The sequence below is a fragment of the Crocuta crocuta genome, unplaced genomic scaffold (assembly GCF_008692635.1).
Source record: "Crocuta crocuta isolate KB4526 unplaced genomic scaffold, BGI_CrCroc_1.0 scaffold463, whole genome shotgun sequence".
In the NCBI taxonomy this organism is placed as follows: Eukaryota; Metazoa; Chordata; class Mammalia; order Carnivora; family Hyaenidae; genus Crocuta; species Crocuta crocuta.
In genome coordinates, this window is record NW_027527929.1 from 233,337 (window position 1) to 257,810 (window position 24,474).

The window sequence follows — 24,474 nt, forward strand, 5'->3', positions numbered from 1 at the left end:
TTTGGGAAAGGCCCTTTGTCCTCAATCTCTCTCCTTGGAACAAGAGAATTCATCAGATAATTCCAGTGCCTTTCCCTTGGAGTACTGGAGAGAAAGGCCAGGAAAGTGGGCTTATTTCTCACTTAAATTATGACCTACCTTTCATTCAAAACCCTTGGATGGAACATTACCTCCAAGTCAAAAGCACAATCTAGAGTGTGCAAAATCAATGCCCGATGGTGGGTGTTCCCTTGAGGGGCAGACATAATACACCTAACAGCTTGCTTGCTTTTCCCTAATTCTTGTGCTCTTCGGCTCCTTACCACCCCCCACTCTTGCCTGGCCAATGCTCAGAACACCTCTTCCCATGCACTGAGCCTGCCTCCCTAGCCCGGGTGGTCCCCGCTCTGGGTTCCCAACCTCAGCCCTGCCCAGTTGCGGAGGTGGGGTTACCTGACCTGCCCAGTCCTGGAACCACTTCTCCCTAAACCCATCCTCCTGGGAGGCCCTGCCTTTCTGTTAGTCTCTTGAACAGAGGCCCCCATGGTCAGGTTTCCCAGCTCCTTTTAACCGATCTTCCTCACGGTGCTTCCTTGTCCATCAGGGAGGGTTTCGTCCAATGCCACTCTCTGGATTTGTATCCCAGAATGGCTGCAAGCCCATCTCTCCTGACAGATACTGACAAGTTTTCCTAGAAGGTGTGTCCCTCACTGTGGAGAACGCTGCCCAGAGGGGCCCTGTATCAAATGCCACACAGAGACAAAGGCTTTCCTGAAATGAGAACCACAGGCTAGGGTTCCCACCCCCCTGTCCCAGGCAGCTATCTCCTGCAAGATTCCTCAGCAGCTTCTACGCACAGGCTCCACAGTCTGACTGCTCCTCTGAGGGGGGAGGAGGGGCCTCACCAACTTCTTAGTGAAAACCTCCCCGCCCTGGCTTGCTTTGTCAACCAGAAGAGAAAAACAACGAAAAGTCCGGGAGCATTTTAGGAAGAGCTCTGTTTCTTGGTGAATTGATTCTTTTCTGCTCCTCATCAGAAACTGTCTCTCTTGGCTTCAGTGACTGCAGATACCATGCTTGCAAGCACAGGGATGCTCCTTTTGCTATTTTACACTATGGAAGTATCTCGCTGGGCAAAACAACAAAGCACGATTCCTAGCAGAAATCACTCATTTTAAAACTCTGATTAATCAACACTGATTAAAAATTAGCTACTCATTTCCATCTTGATATCAACCAGTCTGATCATATGCCACCAACCCCTCTTCCCAGGTCTGGTATCAGTGGGTTACAGGGCAGAGGGGTGTGCAAGCCCCTTGGTGCGCTGGCCTGCCAGTGGGTGCGCATCTGCACACACACACACACACACACACACACGCAAGCGCTCTCTCACACATACATGCCATGGGTGAGTATGCCTTCTCTTCAGCCCAGAACAAGCTCTCAAAAACTTCAGAGCTTAATCACCAGGCAGGGAAAGACACGGTAAGGGCATCTAGGAATGTTCCAGAGATATGTTCCGTGTTGCATCTTCTCAAGTCCTTTTGATGTTCTTATTTGGCAACCTTTTTCATCAGTCCGAACAAATATTGTTCAGAGAAGTAAAGGTGACAGGGAAGCAAACCAAAAAAATCTCAAAGGAAATTAAGATGAATTTGGAAAAGAAGGAAATGCTTATGTATGTAGGTGTGGACAAGTCACAGTAAGTAACATCTGGCCATGCATAAAGTGCCAAATTGGACCCCACTGCAATCACCCCAAGTGATCACTTACAAGTGTCCTTTCTTTTTGGTCCACAAAGATCTGATAAAGATTGCATAGAAATTAATTCAAATTAAAGAAAGGAACAGTTTTAAATTAGAATTCCATGTAAATAGGGAGTATATGAAAACCATCACTTCATAATCCAAGTCTCAGTAAAATCAGTGTTGTCAGATACCTTACACACAGATGAATAAATAACTGGGTCACGGAATTCTGTCACCATCTCATTCTAATGGCTTGGGGCTTTGCTAGCAAAAAGGCTGAGGGTCAAACATCCCACAGCCCAGCCAGGGTCTGCGCCTCTGTCTACAGTTTTAGAACAAGGGGGCATCATTATGTGATGACAACGGTGGTGGTGGTCAGAGTAACAGTACTGGCACGCCCACAGCATGTTACCACATGCCAGGTACTTTTCTAAGCATGGCACAGATAGTGATTCTTTACCCCTCACAGCTGCCTTATGAAACAGAACTGGGAGTGTCCCCATTTTACAGGGGAGAAACCTAAAGCACAGAGCAGTTAAGGAACACACTCGTGTTAGCAAACGGGGAGTATGAGTTTAGACCCAAAGTTGGGTGTGCTCTTTGACACTGTTCTATCAATCTGTTCAACCACAGACACTGACAGCTGTGGGACTGGGTTCACGTTCTCCCCAAGGGCGAGAGGATATGCTGACTAGCCCAACAGAATTTGACAAACTTCACGTCTTGTTTGGTCCTAAAGTCAAGTGACATTTTCTAGGTCAAATAAATGAAAGGTGGCATGGCGGGTGGAGATCTCCAATTGGCAGAACTTTCCATAAAAGGTGAAAAAGAAGCTATAGACCAAGAACAAATAAAACCAAAGTCTTTCTCCTGGAAACCTAAGAGTAAAATCAAGGCTGAATTCTTTCTGAAGATTCTGTGTAAAACAGTGTCTCCAGTGATCAAGCGATGAGGCAAGTTTCCCTGAGACATGTTATTCTAGAGACGGAAAAATCTAGTTTCAAAACAAGTTCCATTCTGCCAATTCCCAATTCTGTACCCTTCTCTTCTTTTTCTCAGAATTGTTTTTATGAGGTTTTGTTTTGTAGTTTTGTTTTCCAATATGTAGACAGATGCCCTAATGAGATTCTAACATTCTCAGGTGATAACCCAGTTATCGGCCAGAGCAATTCGGCGTAACTTGGTAACACACAATGAACAGGAAGTGTGTGCTTCTCTGGGGTGACTCAGGAACAGACTTTGAGAGTCAGGTCCAGTGACTCACCTTAGGTTTAAATGCGATGACTTTCAAAACCATCTCGACGGTGAACACCCCAGTGAAGACCATGTTCAGAATGTCCATGGCGTCATTAAATATCTTGGACTGCTCGTGGTGCTGTGGATGAAGACAGAGGCACAGTTCTCAGAAGGCCCAGCCCGGCCAACTCACGAGAGGAGGCTCCCCAGCCCCCTGCTCCCTGCAGGCATCCACCCTCTGCTTGGACATGGAGACAACCTTCACTGGTTCTAGCACACATGATTGACTCACCGCAAAGCACAGGGCGCCTCAACAGAATGAGGATGATTGGAAGATGAAGGGGAAAGACATCCACTGCCTCTGCTCAGGATGAAGGGAACCCACCCTTCTTCCTGGCTGGGTTTATGCTCAGGGCCTTGACCCAGGCACAAGGCAGAACCTACCCAAATGCCTACGACTAAAGGTAGGATTCAGTTGGAGATAAATTTGATGCCATTATTTAGGTCCATGTTCAATAAAAGGCAGTATTATCTTGACCTCACACTTTTTCCCTACATTGACATGTGGTCCTTCTCATTCATAAAGACTTCTTAAATTGAAAAAAAAAAATCCATGCCAGAAAATGTATCTCTGGTGGGTTTTAGACCCATATTCCAGACAGCACTGGCAGTTGGTTTGATTTGCTCAAATTGTGTGGAAACTTTGCTTCTGTGATAGGGCAGTAACTACTCAACAATATAACTGCCAGACCTGCTCACTGTGTACACCAACTTGACCAACTGAAGGGAGTTACGTGCCTTGCCTCCAGTGTAGCAAGAAGTGGCTATAATGCAGGTCAAGGTCTCCTCCATGAACTGGAAGATTCCCCACCCCCACACTGAGGGCTCCTTGAGGACAGAAATGTGGCTTATGTTTTGTTTTTCAACACTGGGTGTTACTCTGTGACAGTCCCAGTGCCAATGCCTGATGTGAATTATCCAGTGCAAACCTTACCTCTGGCATAGATATAGTAGATTTCCTATTATGCCAATGAAGGACGCAAGGCTCAGGGATTTAAATAATCTTGCCAAGACTGCCCATCTGGTAAGGAGTAAGGCAGGATTGGAATGCCTGCCTGTCCAGCTCCACACAGACCAAGCTTTAGTCCTCAAATGCTCCCTGGCCTCAGGAGGCTCACAGTAAATGTTTATAGAATTGAATGCCAGGTTCAGGCTCCATGGAAACGTTACTTATGGTCATGCTGTACAGACAGGCTCTTAAACACAAGAGCAATCCTCAACGCCTACCATGATAGCTGTTAGCCAGAATGGGGCTCTGGCCAACCTACAGCCCAGACTCATCAGAAAATCAAACCCATTCTCTTGTGATGGGGTGGCATTCCCCCCTGAGAATTTGGGGCAGGGGGCTGCGCAGAAGGCCCAGACGTGACCCCCACGGCTGTCTCCATTTTTACCTGCATGGCCAAGCAGAGTGTGTTGAGCATGATGAGGACAAACATCATGTATTCGAAAGGCGAGGAGTTCACCACGTACCAGAACTTGTACTGGTAGGGGTTTTTGGGGATGTATCTCCGCAAGGGACGTGCTTTCAAGGCGTATTCGACACACTGACGCTGCAACGGCAGAAAAGAGCAAGGAGGGGTCCTGAGCACACCTGTGGGAGGGGACACACATCCGCCCGCTTTGAAAGGACAGACACACACCCACTGCGGGGGACTGTGGACTGGAGGAAACAACGGTAGCCACCCCCACTGGTGCCACACTAGGTCACTGGCAAAGGGCCCCTAGCTCTGTCACCTCATCGGCTCCTCACAGCAAGCTGGGGGGTGAGTTAGCAGAGCACCCCATCTGCTTCCAGTCTCCTTATTACGACGGAAGTCCAGAGCTGTGCAGTGCCTTGCTGGAGGTCCTGCGGTGCCTACCAGAGGAGCGAGGCCTAACCCAGGTCCCATTCCCTCCTGTCCTCTCTGCTGGTGTGTTATGCCTGGAGTTCTGGCACCAGGAAGGAAGTCAGGTAATGAGAGGCACAGAAACCCTCCAGGGCCAGCAAGACTGGGCTCACACCCTGAGACCCGATCCACACGAGATGCCTCTTGGGAGCCAGACTGTATTAACCACACGTGTCTAATGGTGACCTGGCTATGGGTCTGTCTGGGATCTTTTGACACTCACGAGCTTGTCGTGCTCATCTCAGAGGCCCCAGGATGTGGTCAGCAATGATCCCCAGAGCGCTGTCCTTCTCACTCATTCTGAGGCTGAGTTGGGTCCACCCTTTGCAGCCTGGAGGGACCCCCAGCCCTTTGGCTCAGTGTAAGACCCCACTTGCTCCTAGACCCAGACCTACTCCATCTCCTGCTTTCACCCTGGGTTCTGACTTGAGACAGGCTCCCTGTGTCCAGGATCTGGCCCTGCTGAGATCTTGCACGCTGACTCCAGTGATCTCAATTTGAACTTGCTCCGGACCTCAAGTGCTGACATGACTGTAGCTCTGGTTCTGCCACCCGCAGGCCTGGGCCTCGCCCTGACATTCTTATTCCAGGGGTGGGAGGTGGGGGAGTGGGGGACAAAGAGGGTGGGGCCAGGCCTCCCTCTGACCATCCCTGATGGGATCTGACAACTCAAAGCAACATCTTCCTACAAATCAAGCCAGCTCTGTCCTCATTGCTCTAGAGGGCACAGCTACAGCCTGAGACACCCAGTCTTAGCACAGCCACTTCCCCTCCAGAAGCCAGGCTGGCAGATGATCCCTGCTCCTATGTCAGCCTCAAATGGAGGTGCTAGTGAGCCAGGGCCCCGGGGAAACTCCCAGAGCTGTATCTCCATCTCACCACCTTTTAGTGCTGGAAGGGACCTCTAAAAGCAACTCCTGGGTGCCCTCAATCTACAGCAAGCCCAGAGCACAGGTCTCCCGGCTCCCTCACATCATCACCCAATCAGAGCCAAAGGCCCCTGCCACTATCAGACTGGTTTAAACGAAGCAGTGGATAATGAGAGTGACGCCAGTGCAATCTTAGATCCAGGTTTAAAGTTAGTGACTTTCCCCTGCAGTGTGATAGGTCACTTCCTCCTAAGTCAATGGTTCTCAACCAGGGAACATTTTGCAATGTCTGTAGAGGAGTTCTGGTTGTCAAAACTCAGGGCGGTGGGTTGCTACTGGAAATGAGTGGGTCTAGTTCAGGCATTCTGCGAAACATCCTACAAAGCACACAAAGCTCAACGAAAAATTATCTAGCCTAACATATCAATAGTGCTGAGGGCGAGAAGATAAGACACAATCCACACCCCAGCCCTCAAAGGACTGTGGGAGGGGCAATGGGGGCTTTCTGGCCCCTGGCCACATCCCTCCCAAGACTATGAGCCATCAGTCGTGGGTCATGCCCACAGAAGGCGGCCTAAGCAATTCTTTGACTTCTCCATAGGAGATGGTGAATTTCACAATTACAAGGTCTAATCTGTATCTGGAAAGCTCACTCTTCCCCGCAATGACCCAAACTAGCTGAGAGGGTGCTGTGAACAGGGCCTGAGATGCCGGGACAGCCAGCAGATACGTGTCCTTCTCTGTGCATGGAGGAAGCTGGCAAGAAACAAGCCACTCCTCTCTCCCTCAAGGGACAGAAGCCCAAACAGTGTGTGACTTTAACCTGATTTTTGTCCAGCTCACAGTTCTTATACTCTTTCTCTCCCTGCTCCTGAAATGTGACGATGACGAAGCCCACAAAGATGTTCATCATGAAGAAAGCCACGATGATGATGTAGATGATGAAGAAGATGGAGATCTCCACGCGGTAGTTGTAGATGGGGCCGACATTCTCACCGTTTGAGTCGATGGCTTTATACAGCAACCTGGAGAACAGAAAGACCAGGTGAGACGTGCCCCTTTTCTGATGGCTTCTGTGGGCCTGCCCCCTGCCTGGCAGACCCCTCCCTGGGAGCCCACCCACAGTCCCTGGACACACACAGCTCTCTGAGGCATCCTCCTTGGCATTAGGCCCAGTCGGCCCAGCACCCAGAGGAGGGAACACCTGAATACATTCGATGGCTGATGTTTTGAGGACATGAGAAAAGATTTCATGGATATTCAACAATGCTCCTTTTACTGACAGATGGGAGAGAGGAAGGACATCACGTGCAAGACACCGGCAGAACTGAAAGCTGTACACACGCCAACAAGGAGTATAAGCGAGCAACCCGGGATTTCCAAAGAACTAGGAGAGGTTCCCCAAACTGAAATATACACAGAAATTAAATATATGCTAAGCAGAACTCTCAGGAGGAAGAAGGAAAATTACCATAACATCTCCAAGTTTAATTTACCCCCACAATGACGCAGAGTCAGCACTGCTAGGCACCACCCCACAGTGCACTGTGCTACACACTTTCACGTCCATCTGCAAAGGCAGACAATACAGTCATCCCCATCGTATGGAGCTCACAGAGTGATCTAGGTGACCAAAGTCACACTCCTTGGGGGCAAAGCCAGGAGATGAGCCCAGCTCCTCTGAGCCCTAGGTCCCAAATCTGCTCCCTTTCCCTCATCTGCCATCCTGACTTGCTAAAACACACTCAACAGGGTAAAGGGCTCACTACTGCCTCTTCCCTCCGCAGGACCAGTCCCTAATGAACAAGTCCCACCCAACTACCCTCTTACTCCACAGGCTCCCCCATAAAAAGCTCTGACTCTCCCATGCATCCAGAGAGTTCTGCCAGCCTGAGAGAGCGAACTTGTCCACCTTCTTCAGGTCCTCTGGGCACGAGAACTTGACATCCAGGACTCTGGGTATGTATGTATGTATGTATGTATATATGTATGTATGTATAGGTGGCAGGAGGTGGGGCTGGGGTGGCCATGAGAGCACAGGGTAACAACGGTGTAAGAGACTTCCCTTTTGTATTCTACCGTCTTCCTTCATCCTGAATTTTTTTTTTAACTTTACTCATCAAAATCCTAGCATTCTTCAGGATGCTATTCTGCACATCTTTGAGACGGCAGACTCTCCTGCCTGGTTTGACTGCCTGATACGCTGACTAATTTGGGGCCTTGAAGGGAGGAGCATGTTGAGACCACTGTTTCTCCCACACTGTATTGAGCTGGTACCCAAAACACATTTTATGAATGAGTGAGTGAGTGGGTCAGTGAAAGACATGGCCCAGTGGTAGCCGCCCATGTCTGGCACACATTAGAACCAGGAATGAATGACTGAATGACTGAAGGGACGGCTTGGGACGTTATTGAGATGTTCTCTATACTTACGCAGGCCAGCCCTCAAATGTGGAGACCGTGAACAGCGCCATCATAGCAGAAAGGACATTGTCAAAGTTGAAATCACTGTTCTGCCAGATCCTCTCCCGGACCACAGGGTTATCAACATCCCCATCCTTGTAGAGGATGAAAAGCCCCCTAGGGAGGAAAAGAAGTGTGGGTCATCCTGGCTTGACCTGAGATCGATTACAGCTGCCCCAAGGCCACCGCCAGGCCCCATCACACTGTCTGCCATCCAGGCCCCACATCTGAGCAGAGCACAGTCTGAGTTTCTCCTCTTCATGTCCTGCATTCATTCTAGTCCACGGTTCCAATAATCACTGAGTACCTACTAGTTTAATGACTATCTTCTAGAGCAACTAGTCAGATATCCAGCATATGCCTGATAACAAATGAAAACTACCAAGTAAACGTCTCTCATATACAACAGGCTCAAAGCATACGCTAAAGACTGAGGCTTTGGCATGGAGAATTCTGTAAGCTCCGGGAAGCAAACCCAGGTGTATCCTCCTCTCTGCATTTTGGTTGTAATCATATTCTTTCTCTTTGTATGAACAATATTCCCAGTTTTCTTTCTAAAATAATTCTATAATTTCTGATACACAGTATTTGCCTTTGAATTTAATTTCTGGAAAGGGGCCAATGTCTTTATTTCACAGATGGGGAAGCAGAGGCTTAGCAAGAGAAGAGAAGGGGTCTTCGCCCTCCTGCCATGCCACAAAAACTCCAGGGGGCACCCCCCACCCCACAGCCTGCGTGGATGATGCCCAAGGGGTACACAGTCAGCCATATCGTGGCTGATACTCTCTGACTATGCCTTCTGCTGAAAAGAAACCCCTAATGGAACATAAGCAGTGCGAGCGACCAGACCTCAGCCAGTGCCATCCCCAGAGGATGGGGAAACACAGACCTCTACGCGGTCTTACAGCCTGAGGCGATGGTGTCATGTCTGCCTTCACATTCTTCTGGACATCTTGGGATAAGAAGCATGAGTATTTCCCACCTTGTCTCTCCTCTGCCTGTTCCTGTGAACAAAACTATGCCCCAAATGTGGGTGCGGAGAGCAAGGGAAGAAAGACAGCCTAGAAAACATGTCAGTAGAGGCTAAGCAGCTCCTGAATGCTGGAGTCGACCTTTGAGTTCTAGTTTGGAGGAGGGGGGGATTATCCATGTGGCTGAAAGGTGGGTGGTGGGGTTCTCTGGGGCATTTGGGAATTGTTATTTTAGGTCTTAGTGCATGCCCTCCCCCCATTTTAGAGATTCTATACCAAACATTAAAAGCCATTCTATCCATTCTTTTGGGGGTGATGAGGGTTTGGAACTCGACCGAGGCCATGCTTGTCCCACAATGTGACTGTACTAAATGTCACTGAATTGCACAGTTTAAAATGATTGTTTTTATGATATGTGAATGTCACCTCAAAACCACCACCACCACCACCCACCCACCCATCCTCTCTCCAGCCATGAGCTGAGCATCCAAGCTTCTCGCAATCCATGATGAAAACTTTTGAAAAGTGAGCACAAGCAGATCCTCAAAGTGTTTTATTTGCACTTCCTCATTCCCCACTCTCGCATTCGGGACACTCACCTGCACTCTTCAGGGTTACTTTTGGCCTCGTCCGTGCAGCGATAGAACTTTCCCTACGTACAAAAGAGGCAGTCAAATCCAGGCTCCCCAAAAAGTGATTAGCAGGGCTGCGTGCCAGAAGGCACATTCCCGTACCTTGAACAACTGGACCCCGATGCAGGCAAACATGAACTGGAGAAGGGTGGTGACGATCATGATGTTGCCAATGGTCCGGATGGCCACGAAGACACACTGGACCACGTGCTGGGGAGAGAGGAGCCCGGGGAAGGAGGACAAACATCATCTGCCTTTGTCGTTTCAGCCTCAGGGTGAGCTAAGACCGACCAAGATTTTTTCTACTTTTATGTGCATTTTTATATGATTTTCCAACTTTGCGTTTCCCTTGCTCTTGGTTTTCAGGGAGTTATCTGTGGGAAGTTGCCTCCAGTGCAACGGGGCCACCTGGGAGGAGCACCTTGTAGACGGGCCCCTCCCTGGTTACCTCCAAAGTGGTTTAGTCAGAAGGAACACTACCAGGTGTAGTACTCCGGGGCACACAGGTCCACAGGGACCCCTGCTCCCCGATAAAAGTTCTCAGGAAAATGCAAAACCTCTGGCCTTTTATACAACCTGCATGAGAATAAATTTAAAGACCAAAATAAGGCCAAGAACATATTTTTAAAAAATTTTTTAGGTTTATTTCTTTATTTTTAGGAATGTCTACACCCAACATGGTGCTCGAACTCATGACCCTGAGATCAAGCACTGTGCACTCTTCTGATTGGGCCAGCCAGGCACCCCAACCCAAGAAAATATTAATAATATTTAAAAATAAAACAGTAATTACATTAAGAAAAGTAAATTTAAAAAGATAAAGAAAATAATTTGTAAAATGCTTCCAGCACTTGTCAGAGGTAGTGTCACTGGTTAGCAATGTCCTATCCAGGGGCACCTGGGTAACTCAGTTGGTTAAGCAACCGATTTCAGCTCAGGTCATGATCTTGTCCTTCTTGAGTTCAAGCCTCACATCAGGCCATCCGTGGTCAGCATCAGATCCTCTGCTCCACTGCCCCTCCCCCGTATGCATGCATATGCATGCTCTCTCTCAAAAATAAAAACATTAAAAAAGTAATAATAAAATGTTAAGAAAAAAAAAAGAAAAAGAAATGTCCTTTCCAAATGTACAACCCTGTAAAACCCATCAAGCTTCAGCACAGCTCTGGGAGCCGGAGAGCGGAAATCCAAACCTTAAGTCCTTTCGCTCTGTTGATCGCCCTGAGTGGCCTCAGGACCCTTAAGACCCTCAGAATCTTCACAACGGAGATGGCACTGGATCTAAGGAAAAGAGCAAAGAAGGAAGGCAAGGTGTATTACAGTCAGATTAAATACTCTGGAGCTATTTCACATGGTCTTCACTGTAAGACCTTGGCCTGTGTAGAGCTGAGCTCACCTCTCCCCCAGTGTGCTCTCTCTGTCTCTGCTTGTCTGTCTGTCTGTCTGTCTGTCTGTCTGTCTGTCTCTCTCTCTCTCTCACACACACACACACACACACACACACACACACACACACACACACACACGGGTCTTTCCCCGTCTAGTCCACACCACACAGCCCCCCCCCGCCCGCCCNACACACACACACACACACACACACACACACACGGGTCTTTCCCCGTCTAGTCCACACCACACAGCCCCTCCTGGCCAGGCCCATAGGCACTCACAGAGGCCCCGACTGGGACGCATGGCCGAGGCAGCAGAGGCACAATTTAGGAATTTGCTTTGTCCTTTTCACTCAGTGTAAGCGCTAGGTAGTCCTTGGCTTTCGGGGTGTGGCTGGGTTTGGTTGGGTTTGCTCTGGGAGGCAGAGAGTGCCCTGGTGCCCTGTGTGGGGCTTTCCCGGCCTCTGCGGAGTTTGCGGGAGAGACGCCATCACCACCCGCGTGGTGGGGCCTCACAGCGGAGGGGTAGCAGGACCGCCGGCAGCGCACAACCTCTGGGAGCTGGGGACGTGCTGGCCAGGCGAGTCCCGGGGTCCGCTGGACAAAGCAGGGAGGGCTACAGAGCCACACGAGGGAGGCCCCAGAAGATAGAACGGAGCTCACACAGCCCTGCAGGTGCCTGGAGCATGGGCTCAGGAGGCAGGGAGCAGGCACAGCCGTGAATTTGTAGGGCCTGCAAAGATGCTGTGAGAACGTCCTCTCTGGCCAACTCCTGCCTCCCTCCCTCTGGGCAGTGGGGGGAGGGGAGGGCCAGCTCAGGCAGGGGTCCTTGGTCTTCTGCGGGGGATGCAGCCTCTCCATTTAACTTGAGCTCGGAGCCGGTAGGTGGGCACGTGTTCTCATCCGGGGCACTGACGGCCAGCACCCGAGCTCAGACGCTTTTAAGTGAGCACCCAGGACACTCCCTCGGGAGCTACTGCCACAGACTCCCATGGTGCAGCAGGCAGGCGGTCTGCAGCTGGGGCGAGTCCCCACCAGACACCTGCAAAGGCCGGGGAAAGGCCCGGGGCCCTGCCTTGCAGCCCTGGCCCCCTCCTAGCTGAAACTTGTAGAAGCCAAAAGAAAGGGGTCATGGCAGCTGCTATATCCTGGAGATCAAGGGAAGAAGCCTTCAATATCCAATCTGCAAGGGCCCCCAGAGGCCCCTCCTGTAGGAGAACTGCGGTCCTGTGAGACAAGTAAGGCCCTGACACCCTGGAGGAAGCCTGACTAGAAGCAGGCTCCCCTCTCTCCCAGTCAAGACTTCTCTGTTGAAAGCAAACATCACAGAGAGTAATATGCTCAGCCTGGCAGGGGCCATGGAGAGAAGGAAAAACACGAGAAACATGAAGAGTCCCAACGCTCTCTGGCCTGCACGCAAATCAAGCTTTCTAGGGTAACTAAATGTAATTGTTACAGTGATGCCTAGCCTTTATGAGTTATGTTAAAACCCCTCACAGAAACGGTCCTGCCCCAGAATCTTGTGCTCACACACCCGCGTCCATCCCCAAACACTTACTGGATCCCAAATGACACCAGGGATACCCCGACGACCAGCATATCCAGCAGATTGAAGTAGTTCCTGCAGAAAGCCCCTTTGTGGAGGAAAGCTCCAAAGGTCGCCATCTATAAACAGAATCATGAGTGATTTACTGTGATGTTCTTTTTTTTTTTTCTCTCTCTCTCTCTCCAGAAGAAAAGAAACCTGGGCTCTTTACAAAACCTCAAGGAAAGTACAACTTTATTAACAAGCATGCATTAGGAAGCCAGATATATATAAACCAACAGGATGAAGCAACCAAATATTGGTTCAATAATGAAAAAGGGGCAGCTGATGTCAAATACATTTCAGAGGAGACCAGTCTAGACTTCGTATCAGCAATGCTAAACTGAGTAAGAATCCAGCATGGGCAGATCCAAACTTCCTATCCCAGGAAGGATAGGCCCTGCTCGTCAGGACTCATGGCTCTTGCCCCTGAGGCCCCAGGAGAGCCTACGTCACCCAAGTGTGCCTTCCCAGTGTGGCCAGCAAAAGCGCTGGAGCCCAGGGCTCACGGGCTCTATTCAGAGAGACTTGCATTTTTTAGATCCCTGCCTGCTACTAATGGTCCTCAGCAATACATCCAGTTTAAATGGCGCTTCCAGGGCACCTGGGTGGCTCAGTAGGTTAAGTTTGACTTCAGCTCAGGTCATGATCTCATGGTATATGAGTATGAGCCCCACGTCGGGCTCTGTGCTAAGAGCTCGAAGCCTAGAGCCTAGTTCGGATTCTGTGTCCCCTTCTCTCTCTTCCCCTTACCCACTCACTCTGTCTTTGTCTTTCAAAAATAAATGTTTAAAACAAAAAAAGGTGCTTCTAAGCCCAGTGACTCCAGCACATGCAAGGTATGGCCAGGAAGCTGTCATAGGCCTCTCCTCAGGGCAGTCACCTTGCTCTGCACTCAAAGTCATGTGCACCCAGAGCACATACCACAAGTGCCCCAGAGAGGTGTCTACTGGCGATGCACCAAGGACTTTAGTGAGGACGTTCCCAGAGTAAAAACAGCAAAGTACATAGAGTTCACTGTGCATTAAAAAAAGGTGGGGGCGGGGAGGGGCGGCACCTGGGTGGCTCAGTCAGTTGGGCGTCCAACTTCAGCTCATGTCATTATCTCGCTGTTCCTGAGTTTGAGCCCCATGTCAGACTCTGTGCTGACAGCTCAGAGCCTGAAGCCTGCTTCAGATTCTGGGTCTCTTTCTCTCTCTCTGCCCCTCCCCCAATCACACTCTGTCTCTCTCTCTCAAAAATAAATATTAAAAAAAGGGGGGGGTGAAGGAGGCTCAGGTAAGTATAGCACAGGAGGGTTTGAGTCATGAAACAGTTACACTGAACCATATAAAATCGCCAACACACCGCCATTGTTGATCTACACAAATTGCAGTTTGTTATGGTTCAACCGAACGGCCTTACAGTGGTGTCTGTGTTCCTACGGCCAGCAGGAACCACCACTTCGGATGCTAGATGCTTCTTGGAGAGCCTCCATTTTCTGAAGCCTTCCAGTTTTAAAACTTATGGAGCGCCTGGGTGGCTTAGTCAGTTAAGCGTCCGACTTTCGCTTAGGTCATGATCTCACGGTTCGTGGGTTCGAGCCCCGCGTCGGGCTCTGTGCTGACTGCCAGCTCAGAGCCTGGAGCCTGTTTCAGTCTGTGACTCCCTCTCTCTCTGACCCTCCCCTGCTCACGCTGTCTCTCTCTCTCTCTCCTAGAAATAAATGAAACATTAAAAAAAAAAAACTTATTTCCCACCCTCTCACACAGGTTTTAAATGAAGAAAACTCAGAAGATTTAAGTCATGGAGGCAAATATACAGAAATTTAAAAGTAACAATTGTTTTTTTATTTCTTTTAAATAACCCTGTATCTCATGGCCTCAAAGCCCAAGAATACTATATTCATTTAATAACTTAAAATAAAACCTCGATGAACTAACAGACTAAGTGGAACATGTTCGCCATTCAGTTTGAAGAGAAGGTAAATTACAAGGAAAAAAAGAGAGCGTAGAATGAAGTAGAGGCAGGGTGAGTATGCTTGACCCTGACCCCCGTGCATCGTGTCTGTGCTCCTTATGACAGAGGCCCTGTTAGGTTCAGCTAACCCCTGCGCTCACTTAGGAGAGAACTGTCAGCCACGTCTACTAGCTTAAGGGCAGAAGAGTGAATGTGAATTTTTAGATATTTTTAACAAAGGTTTAAACAGAAGATGGTTCGTTTGGGGCTAATGTTTTTAATAAATGAAAATAAAAGAAAGTAATTCAAAGTACCCCATTCCCTGGCAGGGTTCATCGAGGTTTCATTTTATAAAAGGTTTTGTAAAGAGCCCACATTCCACAGTAGTCTAACGTAACATACGTTTCTTTTTCCTGAGATGCACGTGTAAAAACCCAAAATTGGCTTGAAGGAAATTGTGGTGAATATTTCCCAGCTTGTCTCCCCACTAGGACACAACGGCTCTGACGACTGTCATGGGCCACCCTGTCCCGGTCCTGCACTGACCCATGCCCCTGAGCACGTCAGGGGTGTCCCTGGCTCTCCGCTTTGGGTCTCCAGGCCTCTGAACACATGGGGAATGGGCTTGCGCTGGGAGGCCTCCACAATCAGTACACAAACCACATGCAGCAATGCCAACTGTGAGCTCATGCATGGGCAGTACATTTCGGGCACCCTGTCCAAAGGGTGCTCTTTTCGTCTGTGTAAATGTAAGCCCATCCATTAAAACAGATATAAAATATCTTAACACAAATAGGTTATCTTGCAAATCCCATTGCAAGAAAATAGTGTGTTACTATTTTAGGCCACTGAAAACCATTCCATCAAAGAAACGAAAGAAGACACATTCCTTTCATAGGCTAAATGCTTTTCCTCTGACTCTGAGGTCAGGAAAGGTGGAAGAAGGTTCACACGTAGTGATGTATCTGTTATCAGATGACACATTTCAGAGGATATATTTTAGAAGGAGCAAAATAATTTCTAGTCATTATTATTAAGTCAAAGTCCTACATGCATTTAAAGGTTAAAAAGAAACAGCAAAAACAAGTTGAATAGTTATAGGGGGGGAAAATCCTTCGGTTTACAAAAAAAAAAGGGTAGCTTGATCACAGAAGGCAAAAAATAAAATAGTCAAAAGCACTTCACGCTTCTTTGTCGTGTGTCACACAGGAGCAGGCCCCTTCGACACACTGCTATGGGACCTGTTACCTTCAAAACGATCTCAAATGCAAAAGTACCAGTGAAGACATAATCTGCGTAACCTAGCATCTGGAAAGTAAACAAAAAATTGCAACTATTATTGCTACCGCTGCTTTAGAGTATGTGAGGATCAATGAAAAAGCCATTACCTTTAACAGGATTTCAACTGTAAAGATGGCTGTGAATGCATAGTCAAAGTAACCCAGTATCTGCAAGGGACAACACGTTGGAAGTGAGAAAAAGGCATCCAGACAGACTTCAACAGCGTGCACGCCCGTGGGCGGGACACCCACGCACAGTCAGATACCCGCTCTCCCAAGATAAGCCCACCGCTCCAAAGGCAGGTGCAGAAATGCTCACAAATGCTCCATCTGGCCCAGTGACAGCTCCTCTTCGTGACCAAGAAAGAGCATCTGGGGACACTTACCTCCTTTCACCACTCATGCGGACTCTCTTCTCTGTCTCATGTCATGGACGGACAGAGGCTCATTTCTAGAGTGCTTTGTTAATAACCTCTGCTCATCAGAGCACAACATGGACAAACTTGTGACACCAGATAAACCGGAGCCTTATACACATTTTAGATCTTTAAAGGGAATTCTTGGAAGAATGAAATATGGTGTCATCCCGCTGAGCTTCAGTTTGGTGGAAAAATGTAAATAAAGATGCAAATGGCATCCAATAGGGCCAGAAGCTTCCACATGCCCCCTCTGATTCCAGCCTGTGAAATCAGAGTGGAAGTGCCCCTCCATCACTGATGTGCAGGACTGAGTAAGCCCTCAGGGAAGAGTTCTACTTATGGTCCTGCTCCGCATCTAACACTGCTCTCTCCAAACACTGGGTTTTTGTTTGTTTGTTTGTTTTTTTCCCTAGTTGGGCCCACTCAAGGAACAGACTGATCTGGTCTTTGAATGATCGGTCCAGGCTGCTTTTATCAGTATTCTTGAATATACTGTCTACCCTCCAACTGAGTCCTGCTCAGGGAACCCTTCGGGGTCCCTGCTGCTTCTCAGAGCCATAGGGGTGAGCAGGCAGGTGGGGCAGGGGGGCCAGCAACGAAGAGTCTGATCGCTCTACGGAGGCTGTGCACAGGGAACCCTCAGCCACAAAGATGGCAGCCAAGACTGCCGGTTGCAAAGGCCAAGATCAGAGCTGAAGGGACTGTGGAGGGACCCTCCAGACCAACTCTCTTCACATAACAGACGGGGATGCTGTGGAGGCATCAGGGGGCAGGCTGCTCAGGCCACAAAGCCAGTCATGGGGTGGCTGGGCAAGGAGTGGGCCCCGGGGCCCTGTTCCTTGAGTGTGGGATCCAGCCCAGGGGAGCCATGTACTTCTCTGTCACAGTAAGGAGAGGACCCCTACAGTGAAAACTAACTCTTCTCCGTGGAAGTTCTCCAGAGGGCATTCATTGTTCAAACCACTTCTGTTTTGAAACTTTATAGATTTTGCTGGAAACCTGTTGGGGCACCTGGGTGGCTGAGTGGGTTAAGCATCCAACTTCAGCTCAGGTCATGATCTCGCAGTCTGTGGGTTTGAGCCCCGCATCGGGCTCTGTGCTGACAGCTCAGAGCCTGGAGTCTGTTTCAGATTCTGTGTCTCCCTCTCTCTCTGCCCTTCCCCAGCTCATGATCTGTCTCTCTCTGTCTCAAAAATAAATAAAAACATTAAAAAAATTGCTGGAAACCTGCTGTGTATTTGTGATTCTAGCCAGGCAACAAAAGGTATTTCTAGTACACTGCAAGCCTGACCCTGTCCCCGATGTGAGGTCAGAGCAGGACTCTTCATGTCGAAAGCACCCATGCAGCCACGACAGACACCACTGCCTACATGTCAGCAACTCATCCCAGTGCCAGAGGTCAAAGCTCTTAGATTCAGGTTATTCTTTCCCCATTCACCCCTCTTCCACTAATAACTTAGCTACCTTAACATAACAACCACAATAAAACCACTGCATGAACCACTTACATGGGGTATCTAAAGTAGACAAGTCCTTAGACAGAAGGCAGAATGGAGGCTGTCAGGGGCTAGGGGAGGGAGATATGGGGAGATGTGCAACAGGTATAGAGTTTCAGTCATGCAAGATGAGTAAGTTCCGGAGATATGCTGTACAACATAGTCCCTACTGTTAAGAAGGCCGACTCATGCACTTAATTTATCAAGAGAGTAGATCTCACATAAAGCGTTCTTGCTGCAATAAAATAAACACTGTTGTAGTTTGAAAGCAATACATGTACAAATATGTACATCTGTTTAAAAAGAGTAACATTCTTAGAAAAGGCAGCAGGGACACAAACTCATAAGGAAGCAATCACAATGAAAACAAGAACATGGGGCCACATGTAAATTAACTCTGTCAATCTGTGTTCTAGACTAGCTCCTAACCTGGTCTGTCAATAACAGTATTTTTTTCCAAACAGCTTCTACGCACTGTGCCTCATTTCTATGATGAGGCCCAAGGACACCGAGGTCTTTGCTCCATTTGAACTTTTAGATACAGTGTCAGAATCTTGAACAAGAGCCCTGATCTGCAAGTGCAGATTAAGACGGACGCACAGCTTTCATCTTTACATCAACACCGACATGTGCGTTGGGAGGGAAGTCTTTTTAAAATCTGCATATCAGAGTGCCCGTGTTTTATCAGCCTGATACATTCAGTACACCAGGCTTCAAACCAACAGTACTGGAAATAAAAAGATACAGCACAAGGCTTGACTGTCACAACCCAAATCCTGGAGTGCTAGTCATTTGCCTTAACACTCACATATCTAAAAATCTGATGGACACAGAGAGGCACGAACCACGCGAGGCAGCGATACCAAATGGCCTCACACACTCGTCAGCCTCCCTCCCCTGGGTTTCTTGACAATCACCTGAGACAGCACCACGGTCTCCAGCCCAGAGCCGACAACAGACTGCCGGTCTTGTGAAGCTGTCATCTTGGCTTTGTTCTCGGTGCTGACCGAGCTGACCTGCTAAGAGGGACCCGCCTGGGCAAGAACCACCCGAGGTGCCGATGTCTGTGCAGCACAGACGTGCTCTCCCTAAAGCATGGAACTGACTGATAACAGACAACTCAGCTGTCGACTTGTTTTCTTTGTAAAACCACCTCCTGTCCTATCAAGACACAATTCTTCCTGTCCACCGAACCACTTGGCCCCCAGCACCATCGCCTCTCTCGCTTGTGTTCCCTCCACCCCACCCCACCCCCTCCGCCGAGTCACGAAACCAAGTAGCTTCATGATTGAGCCCAGGCCGGCTCTACACCTTCCTGCAAGCCTGAAGTAAGAGTTCTGGGAGCATGGACATACCCGGCTCCATTTTTATTTTTCTCTCCTGCTGGATGCTTCCAACTGGGCAGAAATCTCAAACCAAGTGTGGATATAAATTTGACCAGGGAGGGGGAAAAGAGGGATTAAATGCAGTGAAGAACGAATAGGAGAAGCAGGGCTCCTGAACACACTTTAAGTTACTGCAGAGTATTTAAGATGAAGTTTAGAAGACAGGATTCAAAAAAGTCCTGTCCTGATGAGACGAAACCCCTCTGGCACTCGCGAACCTGCAACACCTCTGGGGGAACAGGAGGCCTCCTCTAACCTTTAGCCCTGTCTGCGTGACAGTCCCTGCCTGAAAGACCGGTGCTGATCCCAGAGGGAGGCCCGCCCGCCTGGCCCTGCTCGGTGGCTTACAGTGTTCCGGAAGGAGTGGCTGCGGATGGGGTCCTCGGCAGCAAGGGCGGCGCTACTCAGCATGATGAAGACAAGGATGAGGTTGGTGAAGATGTGGTGGTTGATGAGCTTGTGGCAGCCCACGCGGATCCTGTGGGGGAAACCACTGCATGGACACAGCCCTGGGCAGGGCCAGTGCCTCCTGCGTGCTGGGGCTGCTCTGCAGGGACAGGTCAGGCAGGGACAGCTGTCCATGCCCCCACCTGGCCAACCAGAGCCACCTGACCTTCAGCCCCTCAAAAGTTGCAGAAGGCAGACCCTGAGGACCCACAGTGCCATGGCTCTGTGGAGAGTTCCATACACAGCATTCATCAAGTCCTTAAAAGTGGGGATTATCGTCCTGATACAAGTGGGGAAACTGAGGCTTAAGCGTGTGAAAGGTCTTAAGGTAATGCAGCTAGTAAGGACTGAGGGGGATTTCCAATCCAGGTGGACTGTAATGCTTTCCCGCTATGACCTGAAGCCCAGCGTCTGCCTTCGCCTGCCTTAGGAAGGAATCTGAGCTCAGGGCTCACTGCCACAGCTCACAAGAACGAGAGCAATGGGTAAAGGGGATGCAGAGGTATAGGCTTCCAGTTATAAAAGAAACGAGTCACAGGGATGAAAAGTACAGCATCGGGAATATCATCAATACTATTACAATAACATTGTATGGGAACCATGCTTTTTGTTGTAGGTACTGTATAATGCACAGACTGGTCAGATTGCTCTGTTGTCTGCCTGAAACCAATATGATATCGTATGTCAACTATACTTCAGTTAAAAATAAAAATTAAGGGGCCCTTGGGTGGCTCAGTTGGTTAAGCATCCGAATCTTGGTTTCAGCTCAGGTCATGAGTTCGAGCCCCACATCGGGCTCTATGCTGTCCATGTGGAGCCTGCTTGGAATTCTCTCTCTCCCCCTCCATCTCTGCCCCTCCCTACTCTCTCTTTCAAAATAAGGAAACTTACAAAACTTTAAAAATACATAAAAATTTAAAAGATAGAGAGCAACCCCTTTCTAATGCTGCCACCTGGCTGTATGAATGACCACAAGAGTAGATGGGGTGGTAACATCTTCTGTTACAAGGAGATTCTGTCCTAAGTGTGTTTTTGTTTTAAAACTTTGGAGTTGACCCAAGCACTCCCAAGAAAGTGAAGAGAAAGCTGCATCGTGCAAGAATCGTGCAGGGATCTTCCACACTATGTGACACTCTTCAGCGTCCTGCCACCCGTGACGTCCCAGAGGCTAGTTAGCACCAGACTTCCTTTAACCTCAACATCTGACTTTAGAACTTAAAGATTTTATTTTTGGCCTCTAGAATGCATATATGTTTTCCCTTGAAATTATTTCCCTTTTTCACTTTTTAAATTTTTTTAATGTTTATTTTTGAGAGAGAAACAAAGCGTGAGCAGGGGGAGGGGCAGAAAGAAGATAGAGATAAGAATCTGAAGCAGGCCCCAGGCTCTGAACTGTCAGCACAGAGCCTGACGCGAGGCCTGAACTCATGAGCTGTGACATCATGACCTGAAGTCAGGTGCTTAACTGACTGAGCCACCCAGGTGCTCCATCCTTTTTCACTTTCAAAACGGGAGTCAACTTTATGAGAAACTGACCCCTTTCTTCAAATCCTCCCTTGTAGGGCTGCTTCATGCTGGGATGTGCCCTTGGAGGGCTTGCAAGCTGTTAGCAGGTGAGTCTGGGGAGAACCTTCCAAGGCAGGGAGGGCAGGAGTGTTCACAGCTCTGGGGAGGGAAATCAAGCCATTCCTTCAATATATGTAGACCCAGTGAGCTGTAGGCATCAGTAACATCAGTTGAGTACCTTTTTTAAAAAAGAGACACCCAAATTCTCTACAGTGATGAGCTGTAAAAACTACCATCAAATCCTCAAGTCACTAAGGACGACAGCCTCGCTTCCCATCTGTGTCCCCCTGGGGACTGTGAATTCCATAGGGTTCTTCTCTAACAGCCAAGGACTGCCTCTGCGAGTCTAGAAATGCTTCCAGGAGCCATTCATTCCCCACAGGGATGCCATCTATCTCAGATGATTGAAAACCGAGAAACTGGCTAGTGAATAAACATCGTCTTCTTACTGCACTTGCAGTGCCGTGCTCCTGGTGAGCACCTTATCATTTTAACACAAGAAGTTCTATTTTAAGCAGGATAGCATACAGCTTAATAGCTATCACCTATAAAACATCATCGAGCAATATCACTTTGTTGCCATAAAACTCAATAGGGAAAACTGACCAACTCAGCTGGGTCTCAGGATGAAGACGCTGTGGAGAACTTGGTCGCAAAATTCTCATCCCCAAAGCATCTTAACAGAAGACCCACTCATGAAGAAAAGGTCCTCTGGATGGAAAACACCTCACAGGTGACAATGCGTAGACACCTGAGGTGTGGGCTCTAATACACAGAGACTAAGGGGAGGGCAATCTGGAATGGCGCTGCTCCCAGGACCTGGCCACACTCCTATAATAGCGCCTTCAACTAGGAACGGGATGGCCAGGGAGAGATGGACAGAAGGCAAAGGCAAGCTGGAGCCAGAGAGGCGTCGGAGAGGACTCAGGGGCTCGGAGGCATAGGCACAGAAGGCGGCTGTGACCCACCTTCCTTCTCCCCACCTCCAGGCCCCCTCAAGCAATCTGTAAGGGGACAGGTGAGACACGGCAACAATGAAATCAGAAAGTGGGTATTTACGGGTTGGTCTTGCTCAGAATGAAGAATGCGCTCCCTTCAGGGATGGGGGTGATTTTCTCCTTCATGTTCAACTCCGAGATTCTACGAGGACGGGGGCCAGCTGGAACCTCAGGTTCATCCTCCTCCTCCTCCTCTTCCTCTTCCCCTACTTTAAATGAGACACTTTTTTTTGTAGGCATGAAATAACGGTTGCATTTGGGTTTGAATTATTGTTCTGTTTCAAACGAAGAGTTAACTTTCACATCTATCGGCTTACATTGGTCAAAACCCTTCAGAATACGGACTGAGTGCGTGGGGGGGTGGGGCGAGAAGTGTGCCCAACTCACATGCATCACTGCCTGTGGGTGCATGCAGTTCTGGGAAGGAGGTGCCCAGCAGCTCCAAGTCTGAGCACAGATGAAAAGCATCAGTGCAGTATTCCCAGCACCCACTGTTTCCCAGCAGCCTTGCTCACCTTCTGCCTGAAAACCTGTGTGTGGGGCCTCAAGCCACACACCATCAGTGTCCCCCACTCCCCGGCACCCCTCCCTCACAGTCCCTGCTACATCAGCCAATAAAGGTAAGACACCAGCAGTTATGAAAGGGTCAAGTGAGCAGTAATAACAGCAGTAATGGCTGGTTGCCTCCTAGAGAGATTTCCCAGCAGGGGTGGGGCTTGCCCTGATCCACTCACACTTTCTTCACCACCTGGAATTTGAGTTATGTAAGCTACCTGGGTGGCCGAGAAAAGCAGCAGGGCTAAGTGCTCCACAGCCGCAAGGACGAGGCCCACGGCCTCGGCAGCCCCACCGCCCACCACACTCCCCAGCTGGGCTAGTCGGCCAGAGACTGAGCCTCTGATCACAGAGTGGTAGCAAAGCCGTATCACTCATGAACTGAGAGCCTGTCACTGGCCTCTGCCCCCATACCTGGTACATCGCAAGGTGGGTAGGGGTCCTTGTCTTCATCCTCTTCTCGATAGTCATCAATTGTAACCTAGATTGACAGAGAGGTCTTGGGAGGAGGGGAGACTCTGACTTCAATGCACTGCTGAGATCCAAGTGCAGACTCAACCCTGCCATTCAACGCAGGGAGAGAAACTCTCTCCAAAGTGCACACTGCACGGAAATGCATGCGTGCATAGGGACAAGTGTCCCCATTGGTAATTCTGCTTAAGACACAGCCTTGAAGGCAAATGGAGAGAAAACGGGTATAACCTCTACCTGGCCATGGTTAGCCAACAACACCATCCACACACCTCCCCACTCAACACCGGCCCATACTGAATGGTCACTGCAAGGCAGATACCTGTCTCCCTGCCGGAATGTGAGGTCCGTGCACGGGGGGACCTCACTGGTCTTGTTCACAGCTGACCTCCGGTATCTGCCACACATTAACCACTCAGTAAGTATTTACTGACTCAAGGAACAAACAAAGGACTGAAAAATCCTTCTGGAGCCAGATGTCTGTTAACAATCCTTGATTGTAATCTCCACCCAGAAGATACTAACAGGTCAGGTCTGATGACACAATTCCAGTAAAGAAAAAATAAGTAGTCCCACCAGTCAAATACTTACCACACCAGTCATTTGGTGAAATACTGATTAATAACCAGCCAGCTGTCTAAATTCACTGAGAACCCCACTGGGAGGCCAGCCTCTATGATGTGTGTCACACTTTCACACCAAAATATCATGGATGACACCTTCCCAGTGTAAATGGCACATTTATGATGATATCAACAGACTCACAGTGAAATGAAAAGGGGAGAACTGTTTTAGGACATATACCTTATTGTCACTGTTGGCTATCTGGTTGACCTCTGGTTTATTGTTCTTTTTATTCTCCAGGCTCTCTTTTCTACACAGAAGAAAACATGAGAAACCAAGTAACCATAGTGCTATGTATAAAAATACTGATCCAGATTTTGAATCAACAGCGGCCTGATGAAGGATGGAGTTTAATTGGAAACAACCCTAATAGCAAGACCATAGCACAACCCATCCTCAGAGCTCCCCGTTCACCTCACTGCACTGGGTTCATTACATGGATCACCTTATTAAAATTCTCATCCTAGAGCTCATC

At 48.9% G+C, this 24,474-nt stretch overlaps 1 protein-coding gene across 3 annotated transcripts in view; it reads right to left on the bottom strand.

The window, feature by feature from the left end:
* CACNA1D (calcium voltage-gated channel subunit alpha1 D) overlaps window positions 1-24,474 on the bottom strand; it is a 311,617-nt gene that overhangs the window by 53,136 nt on the left and 234,007 nt on the right. For all 3 annotated transcript variants that reach the window (XM_077749464.1, XM_077749470.1, XM_077749467.1), the window contains 13 exons: window positions 24,180-24,249; window positions 23,319-23,385; window positions 22,411-22,558; window positions 19,687-19,816; window positions 16,147-16,206; window positions 12,794-12,900; window positions 11,041-11,128; window positions 9,950-10,057; window positions 9,815-9,867; window positions 8,215-8,361; window positions 6,605-6,806; window positions 4,418-4,576; window positions 2,992-3,102 (listed from right to left, as the gene is read on the bottom strand). In XM_077749464.1, coding sequence (XP_077605590.1) covers window positions 2,992-3,102; window positions 4,418-4,576; window positions 6,605-6,806; window positions 8,215-8,361; window positions 9,815-9,867; window positions 9,950-10,057; window positions 11,041-11,128; window positions 12,794-12,900; window positions 16,147-16,206; window positions 19,687-19,816; window positions 22,411-22,558; window positions 23,319-23,385; window positions 24,180-24,249 — 1,450 coding nt within the window. The remainder of the gene's footprint in view (window positions 1-2,991; window positions 3,103-4,417; window positions 4,577-6,604; window positions 6,807-8,214; window positions 8,362-9,814; window positions 9,868-9,949; window positions 10,058-11,040; window positions 11,129-12,793; window positions 12,901-16,146; window positions 16,207-19,686; window positions 19,817-22,410; window positions 22,559-23,318; window positions 23,386-24,179; window positions 24,250-24,474) is intronic.